The sequence below is a fragment of the Phoxinus phoxinus genome, assembly GCF_949152265.1.
Source record: "Phoxinus phoxinus genome assembly, chromosome: 8".
Classification (NCBI taxonomy): domain Eukaryota; kingdom Metazoa; phylum Chordata; class Actinopteri; order Cypriniformes; family Leuciscidae; genus Phoxinus; species Phoxinus phoxinus.
The window spans coordinates 32,850,684-32,872,533 of NC_136883.1; the positions used below are offsets into that span (position 1 = coordinate 32,850,684).

At 37.9% G+C, this 21,850-nt stretch overlaps 1 protein-coding gene across 3 annotated transcripts; it reads left to right on the top strand.

The window, feature by feature from the left end:
- The first annotated feature begins 11,127 nt into the window (after positions 1–11,127).
- On the top strand, positions 11,128–14,676 carry lysmd4 (LysM, putative peptidoglycan-binding, domain containing 4). 3 transcript variants are annotated; one of them, XM_079621226.1, is made up of 3 exons: positions 11,128–11,275; positions 12,781–13,052; positions 13,167–14,676. In XM_079621226.1, exons 2-3 carry the CDS (start codon positions 12,783–12,785, stop codon positions 13,725–13,727), a joined length of 831 nt encoding a protein of 276 aa, XP_079477352.1. In that variant the 5' UTR covers positions 11,128–11,275; positions 12,781–12,782; the 3' UTR covers positions 13,728–14,676. The 3 variants fall into 3 exon arrangements, with proteins under 3 accessions (XP_079477352.1, XP_079477350.1, XP_079477351.1); XM_079621224.1 differs by having other exon boundaries at positions 11,155–11,275; positions 12,763–13,052; positions 13,167–14,582; XM_079621225.1 differs by having other exon boundaries at positions 11,169–11,274; positions 12,774–13,052; positions 13,167–14,582.
- The last annotated feature ends 7,174 nt before the right edge of the window (positions 14,677–21,850 follow it).

Genomic DNA, 21,850 nt, shown 5'->3' on the forward strand with positions numbered 1-21,850 from the left:
GCAGTAAGGGTATTGTACTGTAAAATGAAACTGCGGTAAGGGCATCATACTGTAAAATGAAATTGCAGTAAGGAAATCATACTGTAAAATGAAATTGCGGTAAGGGTATCTTACTGTAAAATGAAATTGCGGTAAGGGTATCTTACTGTAAAATGAAATTGCAGTAAGGGCATCATACCGTAAAACACATTTACAGGTAAGCTACTGTAAAGTGGAACTTACAGTAACTTACTGGCAATAGTGCTGCCAGTAAGTTACCGCAAAAATACAATAAAATGTCTAACAGTGTGAATGTTTTTAAGAATCAAATTGGATAAAAGTCACAATGCTGTAGGGCACACAGTGCAATTATGCAGGAATGATGAATACCATGTTTCTGGGAAAGAGCCACATGTTATCAGTCAACATAGTTGAGATTATTTGACTTCTTGTACATTTGTACATTGTTTTTCCAATCCATCAAATTCACATAATCACGAGACGATTTACCGTGCCGTTTGGCTTTTTGTCGGTTTGATCAATGGTCTTGATGTGAGAATTAAAGATGTTTTATTGTGGATTACATGTATTGTAATCATCTATTTCAAAGCAACATCTTCCCGTTTCGTGGCTCCCTCCCATTTTCCACTGGTTCATTCAAAGGGCACCCGTGCCGAGTGTCTTCATGCAAGAATTTTCCTCATTTCAACCAATTCTGACAATCCAGGGCTCTGGGCACTTTCCGTCGCCCCCCCCCCCCCCCCTCTCCCCTCTCTCTCCTCTCTCTCTCCCCCTCTCTCTCTCCCTCTCTCTCTCTCTCTCTCTCTCTCTCTCTCTCTGTCTATCATACGTCCCTTCCCCCACATCCCTGACCAGTCTTTCATCCTTCCCTGAACAGTGTGAAAGGTCTTCTATCCATTACCTGCACTTTCATTTGAGGCTGTGATAAAAGTGATCTGACAGATGTTGAGAGTAGAGCTTTATTTAGGGGAAGAGCATTGGTGGCCAAAATTAGGGGAAATATTTTGCCAGCCTTCTGCCTTAAATGCCGGCTAAACAATGAAGATTGATGCCACAAGTGCAGGGTTTATATTTAAGCTGATTATTTTTGTGTGAATGAATTAGACTGAGATTAAAAACGAAGATCCTTCAATAAAGGCAAATGCTTTGGGAAGCCATTATCTTATGGCCTGTTACAACACACGGAATTACCAAGAAGCGGAATTGTGTGCTAAAAAGATTGGGCACAACGTTTTCCATGTATTGTAAGGTTACGGCTCAACATGGATAATGGCTGTGTGTTTGAACATAATTATGTACGTAATAGTAGTCAATTCACAGATGCTTTTACGCAGAATACGAATTATGACCCAAAAGGCTGTTTGTTTGTGTAGAAGTTGACTCATGTTGTTGTATGGCAGTGACCGAATAAAGACCCTGGTGGAGATGAGATGAATATTTTAAGGTATATGTTTTTCTTCGGTCTGAACTATAATGTACAGTTAGAAGTGCTGAGGTTATGTGGTGGTTAAACTGAGGCGAGAGCCTTCACTGTGTGATCGGTATACATTATTAAAATCCCCAGGTCAGAGCAAACTCACATCCTGTCAGATGAAGAAGTCAGTCAGTGATGCCTGCGACTTCGGTTTGAACTCTCACAGAGGGTACAAACCATTACAGGTTCAATAGTTCCTCTGTCGTCAATTTATCTCTTGCGATGGTATGTTACAAGCAGCCTTTAAACTGAGCCAAGTTCGCCTGAACTCTGTGTGAATTAGTGCATTCAGAACGAAGGAGAGAAGTCACCTCGCCATGCATAATTCTCTATGTTTCATTATTAATCACCTTAACAAACACGAAGGGTTGAAACTGAGCACATTACCCTGCTCTTAGGAGTTTATATTTCTTATTCATAAACTCAATCTAAAATTCTAACTTTACCACTGAATGCATCTAATGCCCAAACACATATATTTGACACGTAAGGGACAGATGAAGCCGTTTTCTAAAAATGGAAAACTTTTTATGAGTTTTGGAAGTTCATTTACACAACAACGGCGTTTTGGGGGCCTAAAAAAAACACAAACTTTTGAAACAGGTTTCAAAGTGCACGTTTTTGAAAATGATACCGTTGTTGTCTTGGTGTAAACTACAAGAACGCGAATTTGTGCCATAGTATATAAACAGGACACAGCGATCGCATAGGTTTCAATGGAGAAAAGTGAAGTCAATTAGAAGCACTCACTTCCTGATGGCTGAGCGTAGTGCGCAGCCTCAAACTGAGCTTGACAACGTAGATGTGACGTGAGTCTTCTAGTAGCTGTGCAGAGAGAAATCTGAATCATTCGCTTCCGAATCTCGCAGAGACGGAGAGCGCGAGTATTAGCTGTCTGTCCATGAGCTAGGAGCAGGATCAACTTTATGACTCTCTATGGGTTTCTCCCTTGACTTTATCAGACTTTATGCCTCCACGTTCCCCCGATTGCTTGCGAGCTTCTCCGCCGGTCTATACGGTAATTTCTCGACTGTGCAATAGAGAGTCGAGTGGTTATGACGCAATCGTTAGCCTATTTTTACAAAACCGGCTTCTACGGGGCGATACAAGGGTAAGATACAAGGTAATGGAGCCTTTTATACATTGTCGTGTTTCTTTAGAAATAAATAATGGACAAATGGAGTTTTTAAACGCCTCAGATGTAAAGTTATTCACTGTCAAAGTGACGCCAAAATGAATGGGAGTCAATGGAATGCTAACAGCAGGTGATGGCTTGATAGCCAATGGCGGCCCCCGGGGAAGCTTCGGTTTACGGCGGATGGATTACTCCCTTGTGTCATGCACATGTGTTTTATGTGTTCAGTCTATAGGCGTGTAGTGAAGTGACATCGCCAACTACTGGCCTGGCAGCATAATACAGCGTTTTTAGTCGTTTTTCGCGGAACCGTGTGTCGTTGTCATGACATGATGATGCATCGTCTGTACACGAAAAATTTTAAACTTTTCCGTACATTGTTGTCGCGTAAAAGTGCCCTTATTCTGTTTTTTTTCTTCTTTCATATTTCGTTTTATAAGAAAGAAGACACTTTGAAGAATGTTTTTGTCCATACAGTGGAACTCGTCCAGAGTTGTTTGGACCTCAACGTTCTTCAAAATATTCTTCGTTTGAGTTCTTCACGAGTTTGTGTGCCCATATAGGATCTTAGAGTATATGATGAACAGTTTTGGCTTGATGGCCACTATGGAGGGACTCAGGATTATATTCTACCTGAGGCTTTTTTGAAGAGGCAAGGGAGGCAGTGACTCCTCAAACAAAAAAATGGGTGAGAAAATAATGCATATTACAAAAATAAAACAATGCAAATGTTACAAAATGCGCAAATAATTTTTTTTTCTAAAGTGACACTTTCCAACAGCGACACCTGCAGGTAAAGTTACTGCGGGACGCCGCGTCTCTCTTGCCTCCCCTGAGCTCCATTGAGTTTTAACAGACCCCCTAAGTGCGCTGGGTTTAGCGGGGTGGGGGGGAGGGGGGGATGGGTGTAATTGAGAATGAAAGTCACATGAGAGAAGGCAAAGCCTCCATCGTGCTATTATTGGATATGATTGGTTCGTGCAATAAATCCCGCCTCTTGTTTTTGTGCGCAAAAAGGTCTGAGTGAACATCATTATGATGTTAATGGGAAGACTAATTGAAAAGTAAGTAAACAACTCAGCCACTTAGATATCACCACTTTTAGGTCACGTCAAAATCAAACTGGAAATGTCCTGAAAACATGTTCACTGTGGGGGTTTTAGTGAGCAATCAGCTTGGGGAAATTAAAGGTAGGCTACATCTTCGTGTCTAGCATAACAAGCTTCTGAAAATAATTTAACTATTGAAAAGAAATGCTAAACATCAGCTCACATTTTTTTTTTTTATTGTTACTGCCTTTAGTTATTATTTTGCAATAGATGTAAAAATTCATAAAAACCTTTATACTTGGTTTCAATAAATTGAACATTAATTATATAATTAATGTAAAAATACAAATTATAATTGTATGTGGTTTCCTCTTTTTTGATGTAATGTTTATTTAACCAGGAAAATGTGACAACATTAAGTGTAACTGGGGCATGAATTTACATTTGATTATTATAAACATGTATAAATATGTTATAAACAATTAAAAATAACTGAGGACTTTGCCTCCTTATTATACACTGTATTCTCATACGCCTGATAAAATATGTTTGACTGTCATCTCATGACATCTAACCACATATAGTCAGTTATACTGTGCTTATATCCGATTTAAGAATTTAAAATGAGCGATTTCAGCAAATGTAAATAATGTTCTTTTTCACTTTCTGCTCTTTCTTTTTCTTTTTGCTCCCGGTTGTACAGAACAACATGGCGTAAACTATTGTGTTTGTTTATACACCACAATGTCCTCCAGCTATAGTATGTCATAACATACATTTGGATACAATAAAATGCATGGTGTTTCAATCTTCCTTTATAGTGGATGTACTGTACTTCTTAGCTCACTCTCAGTATACCTTTAGCGCAAGCAAGATCAGTGTCACATCAGAGCTTTAAACCTATTGAGAATCACTATTTTAAACAGAGCATTTACTTAAGGGCATGAACTTTGCAATCTAAAGAAACACTTTTGCAGTGTGCTGTAAAAGCAGAAGGAATCCCCACAGGAAAGAGGAAGTGAGGGGATGTAGCATATTAAAAGCATGCTCTTAGTGCACTGGCATCCCTGTGCACCCAGCGCAGCACACGACATTAACTTGGGAAGTTAATGTTCATGATATCATTTTTGTATGCAGTGCGGGTCAATGCACATTTTAATGGCAGACAGACTTAGATATCATTGGAAATGACATTTTTCCTCTCTCTGCTGTCATCTATGTTTAATTCACCTCTGCCTTGCCTTGCGCTGCCAACTCACTCCACTTGTTCAGATTTTTATTTTGAAGCTGAGACTGAGATGTAAAGCATAAATGCTCCTGATTTGTTATTTGCTTTTAAATTACTTATATTTATTAAATAATTCACAATTATTTGCCTAACTTCATGTTGTTTTAAACCCTTTAGATTTTTTTTAATCGTCACTCTTTTTTCATGTAATGTTATTTGAATGATCAGAATGATTTTTAAATGGTGAGCATATGATTTCTGTCAAAAACAAGACTGCATTTATGTGATTAAAAAAACCCAGTCAAAACAGTCATAGTGTGAAATATTATTTAAATTTTGAATATAATTTTTTTGTTTAAAAAAAAAAGAAACAAATAAAATGTAATTTATTCCTGTGATGGCAAAGCTGAATTTTCAGCATCATTATTTTCATCATTGATTTGCTGCTCAAGAAACATTTCAAACAATTCTTATTATCAATGTTGAAACCGGGATACATTTTTTCCAGGATTCTTTGATGAATAGAAAGTACAAAGAACAGCATTTATTTGAAACAGAACTATTTTGTAACATTAATAACAAATGTCTTTATTCACCAATATGATGCATCTATGCTGAATAAAAGTATTAAAAAAAAATAAAAAAATATAGTGCATGATGCGTTTACACCCTTTTTTTGTAGCCAGTAATCAATTTAAACTTTAATTTTATGAAACTATCCCTTTAAGTTACAAATGTGCCTCAGTAGGACACTTTCTTTGTTACACATGTATAGGCTCCTCTATGCTAGGGCCTTTTTTAAATAAAAACTAGCAATATATTTTTGCAAAGTAAGGGGTTGTCAAATGGAGCTAAAATACAAGTTACAAAAAAGTAGAACAGCAGACAGAGAACGAAACCTGGAGAGCGAGACGGCAAGAAACATGCCATACTCTACAACTCCAAATCCTCTGAATCAGATGGAATGTCAACTCACATAAACATAATCAAATCAGCACACAACAAACAAAATATTGCTACGCTCATGTGATATGGTAATGTGCGTGCCTGAAAAATCTACAAATCAAAGCGGGCATTTGTAATTCTTATAACACGGCAGAAGCGCTCGCCCTTGTCTCGGAGTAGCCTATAGGACGCAGCTGAGGATGCCCTGCTTCCAATGTCCTCAGCCTGGTGAACAGTCAGGGCGAGGTTATATAGCGCCGCCAAACCCTCAGAGCCTGAGTGGCGGGTCAACGTCAATCAGTCTAATATCAGCTGACACACTGGTGAGGGTGGTGACAGGGCAAGGTTATGTGTCACCCAGCGCTCCGAGCCACCGCGGAGTCCAGTATACCCTGTGAACCTACCTCTAGGGTAAAGAGACCGTCCAACTGGGGCCCCCGTGGGTGCCGTGGGGCCAAATACGAGTTTGCGATCGCTTGCGGCGCATCCTCTGGACGGCTGGAGTCAGTGGATAACTTCCCCATGACCCTGAGGACGCTCATCCCGCCGACAGCTCTGCTCCGCATGTTCAACAGGGACCAAATGCAAAGAGTTTAATTTGACAAAGAGAGCATGATCTTCAGAACTCTCATTCTAGCCCTTAACCCGTTGAATGGTTTCTGTGTCAACACCATTAACCTTGGGCCTTGAAGTACACTCGTCAATCAAATTCGCTTATGATGATGGCACACGCACCTTTCTCGAGGGAACGGGTGGCTGTTTGTGGGATTATGGGTTCTGCTCCTGACATTAAAGGCTTGAGGTTTGAAGTCTGGAGCAGACGGATAGGTGGACGGACGGATGGACGGCAGAACCCTTCATCCGGGCTGAAAGTGTTTAGTCTGTCGTAAGGCCTTTAATCTTCCTTTGGATATCATGTGATGGATCGTGCGGAGGGGCCTCCTCAGAGTTACGAATCACATTCACCTGGGTAGCTGACATTTAATCAATACACTCCTGACCTGTTGCCATAACCTAGAGCCACGAGGATTAATTTTGTTTCCCCACACTGCCTCCGATGACCCCCCGCAGACAGAACGACCGGCCTCACGCTGATCGGCAAATCACCTGTGCCAGAAACATGGACACGGACATGCAGCGAGCATAAACAAACAAGAACACTTTCCCTCTTAAACAGGCCTACATGCAATGTTTTAAGTGTTTACGTAATTGGCTGAAGTCTATCTTTGAAGTTGTGTAGGTCTGTTATAACCAGGTTAATGGAGATTTAGATTTAGTCATAGAAATAAAGATGATACATAAAAGGCCTAGAATGTGGATCAAATTGATACAGGCATCAATAAATGCAATATGTATAGCTTAAAATAATGGATTTGTTTTGTGTGTATTTTTGTTGTTGTTTATCTTTAAAATCTCTGTTTGTAGTATGCTAGAAAAATATATTCTAAATACAAGGGACTATGCTGCCATCTAGAGGTGGGAACGGATCAGATGAAAATGTAAGAATATGGGCACTCAAACACATCCTAAATTAAATCATATAAGCTGATAATTTCAAACAAATTGTTGTGGTCAGTAACGGTTTTACCTCAGTGTCTTTTCTATCTGCTCTGGAGTCAAATAAAGCCATTTCATAATTTCTTCTTATTTATTAGAAGGAAGGATAGTTATAAAAAAAAAAAAGATCTGTCATCATCATCATCAAACCTGTACGACTTTCTTTCTTCAAAATATAAAATTTTCGGTTTCGCGGAATATAAAGTACGTTAGAGAGTGTGTGTGTGTGTGTAAATGACAATAATACTTAAATTACAATATAACATGTTTCCTAGTCTAATTTAAGTATCATTATATACATACTGTATATTCGTGTGCCTATGTAGGTTGATAAGTAGATAGATATATAATTGACAGATATAGTATCATGATTGCAATTATGTTGGTCTTCAGCCATACTATCTGCAAATTATTCACTGTTACATTGCATCTGACCTTCCTCTCTCTCTCTCTCTCTCTCTCTCTCCTTCCTCTCTCTCTCTCTCCTTCCTCTCTCTCTCTCTCTCTCTTTCTCTATCTGCGTCTCTCTCCATCTTTTTGTTCTCTCTGTCAGTTTGACATGCTGCTCGGTGGCCCAGAAACACAGCATGTTATGCCACTCTGTTGCACCGTGTTCAGAGTTGCACCCTGCATCTGAATGTGATGTAAATGATATGATGTGCTGCTCTGTGCTAATTTTTGTTTTGTCACATTTGCTCCTGCTTCCCCTTCAGGGAGGTTTTTGCATTGGACGAAGATGTTGTCAAGATGATAAAAAATAGTGTCCAGCTGCTATCTGTTGCCTTAAATCAGCGACGCATCTACTTGACATAAAACTAACTTATGGTAAGAAAATGTTTTTCGGGTCAGAAAGAAGTGTTAAAATTCTCACAGCACATTTATGTAAAAATAGGTCAGCTGTAGTTAAGTGCTGTGCTCATGGTTTATTTGCAGCACCATATGGGGTCAGCTGAAGGTCAGTTGATTGCTCATTTTGGAAGAGTTGTGTTGTAAGAATTTAGTTGTAAGTGGATGTAAAATTTAGTTGTAAGTGGATGTAAAAAATTATTTAAAATACATATGACATACTATAGGCCTATATAAAAATAATTGTACTTATTTTTAAAAGCTTAAGTGGCTCACAGAAACTATATATAAATCATGGGGTCAGTTAAATGTCAACAGTTCATAAAGCAGTGAAATATGCAAAGCTTCAATTAGCTCAGGCTCCACTGCAGTCGTGCCTCCATTAGCATCATAGCATGCTACACTTCAATGCTAAACATACAAGCTAACATATAGAAATGGTCAAGAAAATTTGGTGACAGTTTGCTTTTGCCAAGAAACGAAGGTCAGTAAACTCTGTGGAGATGAACAATACAGATATGATGGATGTTTCAGGGCGTGAAATTGGAGACTAGCGCTGACCCAGATAACAGCTTGTATGCTCATCAGATCATGTCGTCTGTGTAATCTGCCACTGAGAATGCACATATGCCCAGTTCTTGGAAGGATTGCATGCGGAAGGTTAACTGTACTATGGTGCGTGGAATGGCATATTCGCTTGTCATTGACTTTGAGCAGTGAGCAGTTATATAATTACTAAAAGACATGAAAACATGGGGGAAAAAAACCCATTTCATTAAATATATTGCAAGTATGACTTAAACTAAAGCACTGTTGTTTCCAAGAGACTGTTGATAAAACTGCATGCTTTATTATTTTTATTTTCTGACATATCTTGTTGAAATACATTTCCTGAGAATTATTATGCTCACCTCTTTGATTCTGATTGTCTGAAGTTTTTCTTTGACTGTTTACCTTGCTGCCGTGACCTTTGACCTGTTCATTACATTTGTCTCCAGGGTAAAACACTGTGCTTTGAATGATGACAGGCATTTGCTCCTACACAGTAATGTGTGATGTTAATTAACACTGAATTAAAAAAATTAATTCAGATTTGAGAGTTCACGCCCAGGTTGCGGACCAGGCTATCAAATCATGGACCATAAGTCGTAGTTAGATTTGTAAAGATCTGACTTTTTCACACAGCTTAAGATCAGTGTCACATGTGGGGAAATGTTTTTTTTTTATTATTGTTTTTGTCTCTTATGCTCATCAAGGCTGCATTTTTTTTTTTTATAAAAAATACAGCAATATTATAAAATACGATTTGAAATTTAAAATAACTGTTTTATTTTTTAACTTATTTTAAAATGTAATTTATTCCTGTGATGCAATCTGAATTTTCAGCATCATTACTCCAGTCTTAAGTGTCAAATGATCCTTTAAAAATCATTCTAATATGCTGATTTGGTGCTCAAGAATCATTTCTTATTATTATGATAATGAAAACAGTTGTGCTGCTTAATGTTTTTGTGGAAACCGTGGCTATCAGAGGGCATATATCTGCTCAGATGAAACCTACTAGTCAAGCTTATAGAGGACAGACAAATGATGTAGGGCTCCCTACATCAGTGTCCGAATGTGGATGAACTACGGCAGGCTCATGTCCTCCATCATAAACCGCTGAGCCTGAGCGTTGACCTGTGCTTTAGCAGGAGTGACTAAGGCGACCTGAAGCGCATCAGAAGCACCTCAATAGCACTGCATGTTCTAACACAGCCCTGCCATGGTAATTGACTCCTGGACCGGGGCGGACAAGTTCCTCTGATGCTGACAAAGAATATTCTGACAAAGGATGTGAATGAGGGACATGGACCTTTGGCAAATAGAGGTTTAAAACGCATTACTGTGAACCATCCTTGAACAAATTGGTTTGAAACTACTGAAGATATTTGGCGCCATCTTGAGGTCAAGCTGAGAAATGCTGCCTGATTGAAAAGATACCCAGCACATTTATTCCAGAGTGATCTGTAGGTTTGCATATCTATAGATATTTATGTCATACTTATGCATTTATGTATCATTATGTTCTTCTTATTTATTAAAAAGGAAGGATAGTTTAAAAAAAGATCCGTCATCATTTAATCATCCTCATGTCATTCCAAACTGTGTGTGTGTGTGTGTGTGTAGAAATAATAAATGTCAAAAGTAACAGTAGTAGACATTTACAGTGTTCCATAATATTTATATTTCAAAGCATTGCTGTACGTTTGAACTTTCTGGCTATTCATTAAATAATTAGGCCTACGTTTTTCACAAAATTATTAGTAGGCTAATATTGTGAAGTAATAATTGTCAACATAGAGCGGTCAGTGAAAGAAAGAAAGAAAGAAAGGACGAAAGAAAGAAAGCCTATAACCTAGTAACAATTGTTGATAAAATGCCATAAATATGTAGCCTGGGTTTCCCCATACTGCCTTTGCGCAGCGCGATTTTATTCTCGCTGAAAGTCTCAACGAGAATTGGGTCTGGCCTCTTATATACTGTCTATGGGTCTGGCGTTAGCCGGGCTAATAAATATGTAGCTATATTATCTCCTCGTAAGTGATAGGCAGCAGTATAGCCTACTACAGTATCAACACTAGATTACGTCTACATGTCTCACCTTCTGTCAATTACAACATCCTGTCGTGACACGTAGTAAGAGACTCCGCATTCTCAACCACACCTTATGATTGAGATAAACTTTGTAGTCGTAGGAAGCCATTTGTCAATCGAGATAATCCACTATGTCACTTTAACATTATACTTTTTAAACGCCTGACACCAGATTTTGATTTCGAAACAAAGAATTATCTGCAAAAAGTATCGCTCACACAACCACTTATGTAAAAGAAGGCGTGGAGGACTCTCCTTCTTCAAAGAGCTGATTGGCCCGAGGACCTGTCAATCAACACTCGATCCCTCGCCAGCACTATCAAACTCGGTTGCGGTATGAAGTTTCTAAAATGACACTTTGGGATATTTTTGTCGGCACAATGTTGCTGTTTTGGTCTAGAAAGGTGAGTGCTATTCAGATTCACATCAATAACTGGAAAAATTATGGAAAATCAGACTTTAACTTCGAAGTTGAAACCACAAAATTATCTGAACGTGTCGGCTAACTTACTGCAACCTTTGTAAGTGTTTACTGTACACCTACTCCATTTTTATTCTTAAAAAATGTAAGGTATGTTTTGTTGATTTTTGCATTGTGTTCTGTGAAATTTGGGAGGGGAGGGAAACTTTTCAGACAATGTTATTTCATGTAACGGTGTTTTTGCGGTTGATTAGTTACAGATAATAATAATAAGAAGCTCAACTCTGATTTTCCTGAAGTAGCCTAGTAACGTGAACCACTAAGTCCAGTAACGTTAGATGTATAATTTTGGACAATGATGCGCTGTTTTGTTTTGTTTACATTCTGCAATATGTTTCTCACTTTAGTTTCTAACTTTGTTAGGAACTATTTATTAAAATAAAATTAATCTCTGCCTGCTATGATGAACTGACATTATTCAAATAACATGTTGGTGTCTGGTTCTTCAACTATGGGCACTTGTGGTCCTGGAGAAAATACATTTAATCTCTATCTTAACAACACATGTATCACACCCTAAATATGTGAATTTATTTTAGTACTAAATTTCTAACGTATGCAACACAGGATCATTTTTTTTCTTCTTCTGGCAGTCCTGAACCTTCCCAAAATGTAATTTCCTGAGCAATCTAAATAATTTGTTGTGTTTAATAGGCTTTTGTATTGAAAATAACAGTGATGGAAAATAGGCTACCCTTTAAATGTGAATAAAATGCAACTCCTTTGTCTTTATAAGGCCAATGTATAGAGTTATTAAGTTTTATATATCTTAAATACAGAGAATTAAATAATGTGTTCACACCTTTTGCATAATTTGACAAAATTACTGCTTGATTGCAATAATAATAATATTAATATTCCATTTGCAAGTGATACTCACTTTTTTGGCTTGAAGTTTTGGGACAAGGGTATAAGTATTATTAAATTATATGAAAATATAATTCATGAGGGTATGGAAAATGTGACCTTCATATAAAAAAAGAATAAGCTAAAATTAATATAAATATAAATCTCTAATAAAAAATAACTTATGAGCCATAAAAGTCCAAAAAGAACACCTACACTTTTGGGGTTGGTAAGATTTTGTAATCTTTTTGAAAGAAGTATTTTAAGGCTGCATTTATTTTATAAAAACAAATATATTCCAATATTCCAATTGTTATTGTTAAAAAAAAAGTAATACAATTTTTAGAAGCCATTACTGTAGTCTTCAGTGTCACATGATCCTTCAGAAATAATTCATTTGGCACTCAAGAAAAAAAAAAAGTTGGAAACCACAATAAAAATATTTAACATTGTAAATGTCTTCACTATAATTTTAATGAATCCTTGCTTAATAAAGTGTTAATTTATTTATTTATTTTTAAATGGAGCGGTAGTGTAAATGTAAGGCCATATTAATTATTTTAGGAGTTTGTGTTGTTGCAGTGATGAGGCGTGGAGATCCTCTCCCTCGAGCCTTCCAGGCTCCAGTGGATGTACATGCCAGTGTGGATGGCCAAGTGTACATGTTCAGACACCGAGAAGAAGAACCGGAAGCATCATCTGAGGATGAGGAACTCAATGTCATGGAGCTCCGGCCACGGAGCCGAGAGTCATCCTCACAGGAGAGAGAAAGAGTGGGAGAAATGCTTTTGCTAGAACGGGACATTTCCCATGAGGACAATCTCAGCAAACTGGCCCTTCAATATGGATGCAAGGTATCTAGTTCGATTGTGTAGGTCCTTCTCAAGTACATTAACATTTATATTGTGAAGAATTGTGTATGTTGTATGATTTAGGTCCTTCAAAATAATCGTTCTCTATGGTTTCAGGTGGCTGACATAAAAAGAGTGAACAACCTTTTTCAAGAGCAGGACATGTATGCACTGAAGTCCATCAAAATCCCTGTAAAGAAACATAGTCTGCTAACCGAGGCCAACTCTGAGCTCAGGAATCCCCAGCAAAGACCTTCCCATGATGCAGCATCATCAAACAGCGTCTCAGGAAGACCTCAGGTGCAGGAGTTCACCAATTACCTTAAAGAGGTGGACAGTGACATTGAGCGTCTGATCCAAAGCACAGACCCCTCAGAAGAGGTATTTTCGGGTGATTCCATGGTATCCAGAGGTTGGGGATGGAGAAGCCAGGGCTTGCGCAGCTATGGTGCAGACTGGGGGATCCAGTGGTGGAACGCTGTAGTTGCCATGTTACTCATTGGCATTGTCCTACCAATATTCTATGTGGTATATTTTAAAACTCAGAGTGGTGAATCTGTAGTGGACAATGGAGTGGTCAACATATCTGTGCCTACCTCAAACAGTACAGGGGTGAGCGTCAGCTCAGTAAACCCTGGGAATATAATGGGAAACCATCTTGAGAAAAAGCAAGTATAACAATGGAAAATATTGTATGTTTGTGTAGCCTTATCATTTGGTTTGATGCCTATAATTTTCTTTGGTACTTTGAAGATAAACTTAGTATTACAGGTTGATTACGTCTACAAGTCTTGGTAGATTCAAATATTATGGTAGATTCACTTAGTGAGTTGATGAGCCATAATAAAAAAGGTAGGTTTTGGGTTCAAAAGACTAATATTGCACACTATCCCAATGTATTTTGTATGAAAAAGAGCAAACGGCACATCATTCAAAATGTGTGTTCCACAGAAACAAGTTTGGAGCAACATGAGGGTGAGCAAATGATGACAGAAGTTTTCATTTTGGGTGAACTGTCCCTTTAATTTCATTTGCATGAAGGTACTGTACATTTAAAGAGAAAATGTAACCGATGAGATTGCAAACTAACTGTTAGTCTGCTTACACTCTACACGTTGAAATAGTTGTTATTGGTTTCATGGGTGCTTTTATTTAAATGAATTATGAAATCGTAATAACAGTTTTTCTCTGTGGAGAAAGAAAAGAGCAAAAACCTTTAAAAGTCATTATGAAACATATCTTAGCTTTGCTCATAAAATTGATCATACTGTTGTGGTCATGCCTTTGTAAATCTGCTTGATGAAATGATTGCAAAGAAGAAAAAGCAAACAATTTATTTTGTGCTAACTCAAATTTGTATCTTTTTCTTTGTTTTAAAAAAGAGTTTTATATGGACAGGCACTATTGTGCCAGCAGTGCCAAAGAATGGATGTGTATAAACTGTTTGTTCAGGAAGTGCAATAAAAACAAGAGCTAAGCTCATGGGCAGATGGACACATTTTGACCTTTGAACTTGCGACATTAAAACATTTGAATCTGATTCTTCTTAAAGATGAGAATTGCATGGGGATGGCTAGTGGGCGAGGGATTTTAAAAATGTTTAAATAAAACAAAGTGGGAAAATGTTTTTATTGGGTTCTAATGGTCTGATAGCTTAACATGGTTGAGCAGGGAAAATGTGTTTTCAAATGACATCTGTAATTCAGCTGTGGAGCTCCTCTATCATTTACTAATAAGAAAACTATTTCAAATGTTCCTTGTGACCCTCTGAGTAATGTTTTGTCTGACGTTGCTCAGGGTCAGGGTTGTAAACACGGAGGGAAAATGGGCCTGAGCTGATTTTCAATTATGTATTTCTATGAACAGGGTCACGAAAAGCAGCCTATAATATTTCATGTAATGTATATTTCGGATTTTGAGTGTTTAGTAACTGTACAAGCCCAATATACCCAGTTTAAACTTTTCACTTATGTGTTACTGTCGACACCACATTTGGAGGCAAAAATCACGTAGATTTGCCATTATTTGCCTACATTTGTGTGGTATTCTCAGAATAATGTAATGATACACCTAGTAGTTTGTAGAATACTTAAATAAGCAAAAGTGCAGACTGTGATTGTTAAACAGATTCTCCCACAGCGTCTTAGTGTGCTAAAAATGCAGATTAGACAGACGAGGCCTTTCTATTTGAATGTACGTCAATGGAGATGTCTCTGCGTGGAATAGCATTCTTTTGTGTGACTGGGTGCTGATCTTCAACATGCTCTGCATTACATTCATTCTGGAGCATAGAAATTATTTATGGGTTGGCATGAAGACTGGGAGGGGTGGCAACAACAAAGCAAACAAGCATTCAATCATCTGTAGGCTACTTTAATTAAATACAAAATATAGTCACAATCGGCAGTCATCAGAGTCCACCAATGGCCAATTGTGGATGATTAGCTATCCAACTGAAATTACGATGTGGTTTTTGCAGACAAGTCCAACTTGAATCTTCACTGAAAGAAAGATAAAGTATTGAGCAAAAAAAAAAAAAAAAAAAAAAAAACTTTTTTGCAAACAAAAATAAAGAATTGCAAAAGAAAAATTAAGTGGTTTCATTTGCAAGCTACTTTTGCATTTCAACCAAGTGTGCTCGTGATACCGTTGTTCCTGTGCGCTTCACTTTTCTGTGCATTCGCTTTATGCCACTGGTTTGACGTTGGGGTGAAGTCAACAAACTGGGGCGTGTTGTACAAAAAATGTCAATATAGTAACAAATTACATTCTACATAATTCTAGCTACTATTAGATTTTGCGATGGCATCTTCTGGTTGGTTTTATTGTCAAATGATTAACGTTAATCCACGCGCCACAAATAGTTAGGGAGGGTAGGCTACACGAGGCAGGTGAAAATAAACGATGAGAAGAATTGTGGAAATAATATATAAATAATGGAAAAAAAAGTTAATTGTTTTGAATTGCGCTACTGGTTTCGCGGAGTGTTTCTGACTCACCAAAAAAGAACCGGTTCATAAGAGTCATGTCTTTGAATGAATTTGACTACACAGCGCGAGCATCGTGCAGCAGACGTGTTTTCTAATCATTTTGTTTTCGCGATAGGCCTACACCTTTTTATGTCCTCACATTAAAGCGCAGTTGTTAAATTGCATTACAGAAAACACTGCTTGCTTACATTAATATTTTATACTGGGTGGCAAAGCTTTTTCTGGGGTGAGTTATTTAAAGTCTGCTTCGAAAGAAATCGGCCTAGCTGTTTTAGTGAGGAGTCACGGACAGGTTTTGCGCCAGGAAGGATTCATTTACGGCACTGCACGTTCATTTCACCCGTAGGCTACTGTCAACTCTGGACACTATATCAGTAAGTGAATTTCACATTTGTGAAGTTTTATATTCATCCGTCGTATTTTTTTAAAAACTAGTTTTAGAGGAACTGGCTAGCACAGACATGTGAATAGTCCACCAACAAATTGTCTCTGCCTACAGCAGCGATTTTTCCATAGGCCTACATGTGTTTCCAATCTGTTTGCACTTATATTCGAAGTCTTCTTTCATTTTCATGATTTCTTTCTCTTTCCACATTAGTGTGAACCAGTCAGAGTTGGTATTATTGAGATGTAGTTTTTTTTTTATCTCAAATTTTTTATAACCTATTTACTTTTTTTTTTTTTTTTTTAAGGTTTAGTAATTCTGTTGTGTTTTCATCTTTATCATATAGTTGTTGAAAGTTCATATTGAAAGTTCCCATTGCAGCTAGCTAAAATAAAATAAAAATAAGTTAGCCTATTAAAGTTATTTAAAATAAGTTTTTATTTCAGTTAATTTTATTTCAAGTAACATTTTTTAAATTGTTTTAGTTGTCATATATAATATCCCCAGTGCTTTTTCACTATTTAGCCATTTAAAAAAACAACGTGGAATTCTACTCCTATTAATTTTATTAATTTGCTGATATGCCCCAAAAACAAAATAAAATTTAAATGTAAAATTCTAATTAATATTTTTTATTTGTTCAAATGTGCTACTTTAATGAAATATCTGTAATGAAACAGTCAACAAGGGTTTGCGTTTATTGCGTTAAAAATCAAGAGAACAGGAAGAAAGGAAAAAATGGTATTGTTAGCGTTTGTTCAACAGCTGCTTAGACTCAGTCCCATGTGATCTCACAACCTGAAAGCTTGATCTCACAGAAACAGGCGCTGCTGTGATCCTGCTCCAGGCCCCACAGCTTTGGCCCCGTGCCTGCTCTCCGTCTGTGTCTCGGCGGCTGCAGCACAGACTGGGCCCGAGAGAGAGGACCACCCCTTTCTTTGTCTGTTCAAACCCAAACCGCAGTTATTACGCAAACCTTAACACTCCCAGAGCAAGTTCTGATGTGATCTGTTTGATTTCGGCATGATCCAAGGAATATTATCTCAATTTTTGAATGCTGGTTAGATTTACAGTATAATACAGACAGACTTGCAATAATTGAAAAGGCTGAGAGCCTCCCTTTGTGTGTATTCTGAGTCCTGAAAGTGTTTCATAGTCCTGAAAGAATCTACAGTATAAATCTATTAAAAACATGCGTACACTCTTAAAAATGAAGAATCTTTTTTTTTTTTTGGCATCTATGATTTAATGGAGAACCTTTAACATCAATGGAATCTTTCCATTGGGAAAAAGGTTCTTTAGATTTTTAAGTTATTTACAATTATTATTATTATTTTTTTTATTAATATTTTTTTCTTGAGCCAAAATTTTGAAAGCGTAAAATATCTGATTGGCAATTTGGCATAGAAAATGCACACCTGAAATAGGATCAAGTAGCATTTGTGTGTGTTTGTGTGTGTGCGCGTGTTGTGCTTTGTTTTCTTATGGTCCATCATGTGTACTTGTGGGACAAATCAGTCAATCTGAAGCATGCATTGAGTAAAAAAAAACAGTGAAGAGATTCAAGCTCTGTGGCTTTAAAGACTTTGCTCACTCGTGCGGTTAGCAGAATGCCACAAAACAGCCCTAATCCTTTTTCCAAAGAGCTTTCAACACTCATCTTCCTGGCAGTTTCGCCTCAAACTCATTCGTCTGCTTATAAATGAGCTGGTTTGTGTATTGTGTGCGATGTCCACCAGAGGGCAGCCTTATCCTAAAAATTGCAGATAAAAATGAAAGCATGCAGTTGATTGCTATTTACAGTACAGTACACCTTAGGTATTGATTTAATTTGTCCCTTGTAAACTTTCTTGCACATAGCAATTTCAGGCTTGGTTTATGGAAATGTGTACATATAGGTTATATAAACACATATACTCATGTATTATGTTAAGCACCCAAAGCTCATTGTGCATATGTTATAGCTTTAATCCAGGTGCTGATTTATGCATGTACAGTATATACATATGTGTGTTTGTTTAGCATGGTTACTGCAGGCGCTGGAGAGAATAGGGGGTTTTCTTCTCCCTGGGGGATTGAGAGTAATTTGTAGTGAAATTTCCAGCAGGGTCGTTTTGCAGGTGGCTGAGAGCACAGGGCGTGGTGAGGAATGAGAGAAGCAATTTGCTGTCTGAAGGCTGTGAATATGAGCATTGTTGCACTTGCACAGCAGCAGGTCGGGCCGTGAGGCGATGGGCTTCGAGATCTGGGGCAATTTCATAGCAAGAAAGGTGGCAGAGTGAGAGAGATCAAAACAAGAGGGTGATCCTTTGAGGTATCTCTTTGCAGACAACAAAATAAATCGTCTTCATGTTATATGTGTCTGAACATGGATGATTTGTTGAAATTATATTATGTTTGATATTTCCTGAGCTCTTTTGTTTATTTGACATTCTTAATGGTGATTTATGAGAATATGAGATACTGCATGCGAAAATAATTTTGAGTTAAAAATGCTTTTATTATTACATTTACGTCCGTTTTTAATTGAATACTTCACCTAAAAATACAAATCTTGACATCTTTTACTCACCCTCACAGTGATTGATGAAACACAAAAGGATATATTTATTAGAATGTCCAAGCTGCTATTTTTAATACAATGAATGTGAATAGTGACCATAACAGTCAAGGGAAGAATTACAGTTAATAGGAGGGCTGGCAAATCTAGGTGTACTCAGTCAGAAGATTGTTATGCAAAAGAAACCTCTTCAGAGTGATAAAAGACCCGACCCGATTTATCCCACTTATTATGCAGCTGCTTGCCACGTAATTAAATAATTGAACACAAGATATTTATTTGACATTTTATTACCTCAAGATATCTGAGTACCCACTTGAGCGGTCTGTTACCAGTTGTAGTGGTTGTTATCGTGTAATACCACTAGATGGCACAAATAAAAAATCAGAATCGAGTTTTGTAGGATTCTGCACTAAGCATGACAAGTTTGTGAAAGGAGTGCCAGCCAGTGCCAGGTAAATATAAAAAGCAGACAAAAATCTACTTCAAACGTCACAACTCCCAAAACACCAGACGCGAGCTAAAGCAAACCATTATAATCGTTGATGCTGTCTACACTGGATGCGGCACAACACAACAACAAATCCTAGACGGTAAACTGATGCTCTGTTTGACTTCTGACACAAAGGACAAATGGATTTGCAACGTTCGCTTTATCGTGTCCAGTTGCGACACGGCCGTCACGTCCAGTGTAGAGACGGTGAAAAGACAAGAAAATATGTCGAGTCAAGACCACCTTTGTCGAGTCCAAGACCAGGACTAGTCGAGTCCAAAAAGGTTCGAGTCCGAGTCAAGACCGAGTCCAGGACAGGAAAAAAAAGTATTATGCATGACATTATCAAGACAATCATTTTGGGTTATTATTTGTTGATCTAAAAGCAAAAACAGTATCACAACACCCAGGATTTTTAAGTATAGACATTCCTCTTAATATCATATAATCTTCTAATCTAAAGAAAACAGAATGATGACATGGTGAAACCTCATAATAGCAGTGTTAAAACTGATATACAAACAACTCCAACCCGCTACTATTGCCACTGCTAGGTACTAGTACTGAGCTTTTGAGCAACTAAATGACAGTAGCTTCACTCCAGTAAAATATATCTGTGATAATTTCTTCATGTTAAACCGAACTTTTATTTTGACGGGTTTCTGAGTGTATCTGATGATGAAATGCTGAAGATGAACGTGTACTTGAGTATGTGTAGTACATGAACCTGCGGCACTCGTTTGCAGAGACTCGCTGAACAATCAGACTTTGATAGCAGTCTTTAATATTCACAGTCACAAGTCCATATAACAATTTGATGATATGATCGGCGATTCGGCAGTGAATGGACAGATCTGTTATTTCAGCTATGCCGTATTGCTGTAGCAAATAGTAGAAAATAAATCGCACGCGGAGATCGTAGCCTACTTGTCAATGACGGGCACTACAATCTGCGGAAATCTGCGAAGGTTTCTGTGGAAGTTTGCAGGTGCATACTACAATAATATGTTACTGGGAACATAATAAAAACACCTGGACTCGGTCGAGACCAAAAGCCATATTTGGCAAGACCAGTGGACGAGACCGAGACAAGTCCGAGTCCGAATACCAGCGAGTCCGAGACCATAGAAACTACATCGAGTACTACAGCCCTGGCGTACAGTATCTCGCCCTCGGATTCACCAGTACAATAGATAATGAAGAAAGACCACTGTGTGTTGTGTGTTGAATAGTATTAGTATCAGACAAACAAAAAAAATGTCACTGTGCCCCATTACCTCTTCTTCATTAACCCAACATTTATTCATCTATATGTGGGGGCCTTCGAATAATGTTAGACAACACAGGGCCAATGAGTCAAAAAGGTTAAGAAACACCGCTTTAAATCTAAATCACCTTTTCTCTCTAAGCTTTAAGTTCCTGTAGAAATATGTACACAAACTCTAACACAGTAAACCCAACACGCAATTTGTTTGGTGCTGTGTTTTAGTTACTGAAATGCTTATGTAGGCTAGACATGAAAATCAACCAGAGTCAGAACGAAGGTCATATTCTCAGACACACAAGCGTGCAGTTGGCAGTTTTATTCCAAGAGGAATTATGGTAATCTCTGAGGCTTTGGTGCTGATTCAAATAGCAGTTCAACTCTTTAAATCCCCTGCCAAAAGTCTCCTACATGGCTTAGGTCATACCAGAGGAAAGAGAACTGTGAGGAAACACACATGGATCAAGGGGAGAAATATGGTAGTCTGATTTCTTTAGCGAATATGCATTCTTGGCAACATTTTCCATCTTTTTCCTCTTCTAACTGCCATTAATAGGATGGTGCATTTCAATATGTCTGAAGAAAATACCTGAATAAGCTTTAAAATGCAATAAGTAAGGTGTGAAGAGAAGAAAACCACAGCAAAGCTTACAGTCGCGTGTGTGTGGTCAAACATGTGTTACTCTTTCGGGTGATTTTTGCTGTGATGGTGAGCATCTCCTTCTCAGTGTCTCTTGGGAATTATTTTATGGAAAATCAGCAGAAGACACAGCTGGCTGAAGAATGTGATGTGCTGTCAGTCAAGTCTGGGCTCCTGTGGGTGGGAGTTTTTCTTACTCCCCCACTGTGGGGGGAACCAATGGCATGGCACCTGTTTTACATTCCTCTAAGAGGCCTTGGGTTCTGGAAAGCTGGGGCTGATTCCAGCTAAAGCTGCTCAGGCATGGTATATGGAATAAAGCAGTCAATCTGTGCAGCACATTTCTCTGCAGTCATGTCCATAGTGTATTCATTGTGACAAATGTAGATAATGCTCTTGAACTAATAATTTTTTTTAAACTAATGTCATTTTTATTATACAACAGTTCGTTCAGGTCCTCGAATCTGAT

Bases quoted from the DNA above. Each gene is read 5' to 3' on its own strand.
- lysmd4 (XM_079621226.1), top strand. From the start codon at position 12,783: ATGAGGCGTGGAGATCCTCTCCCTCGAGCCTTCCAGGCTCCAGTGGAT. The intron at 13,053-13,166 runs GTATCTAGTTCG...CTATGGTTTCAG, and splicing joins CCCTTCAATATGGATGCAAG to GTGGCTGACATAAAAAGAGT.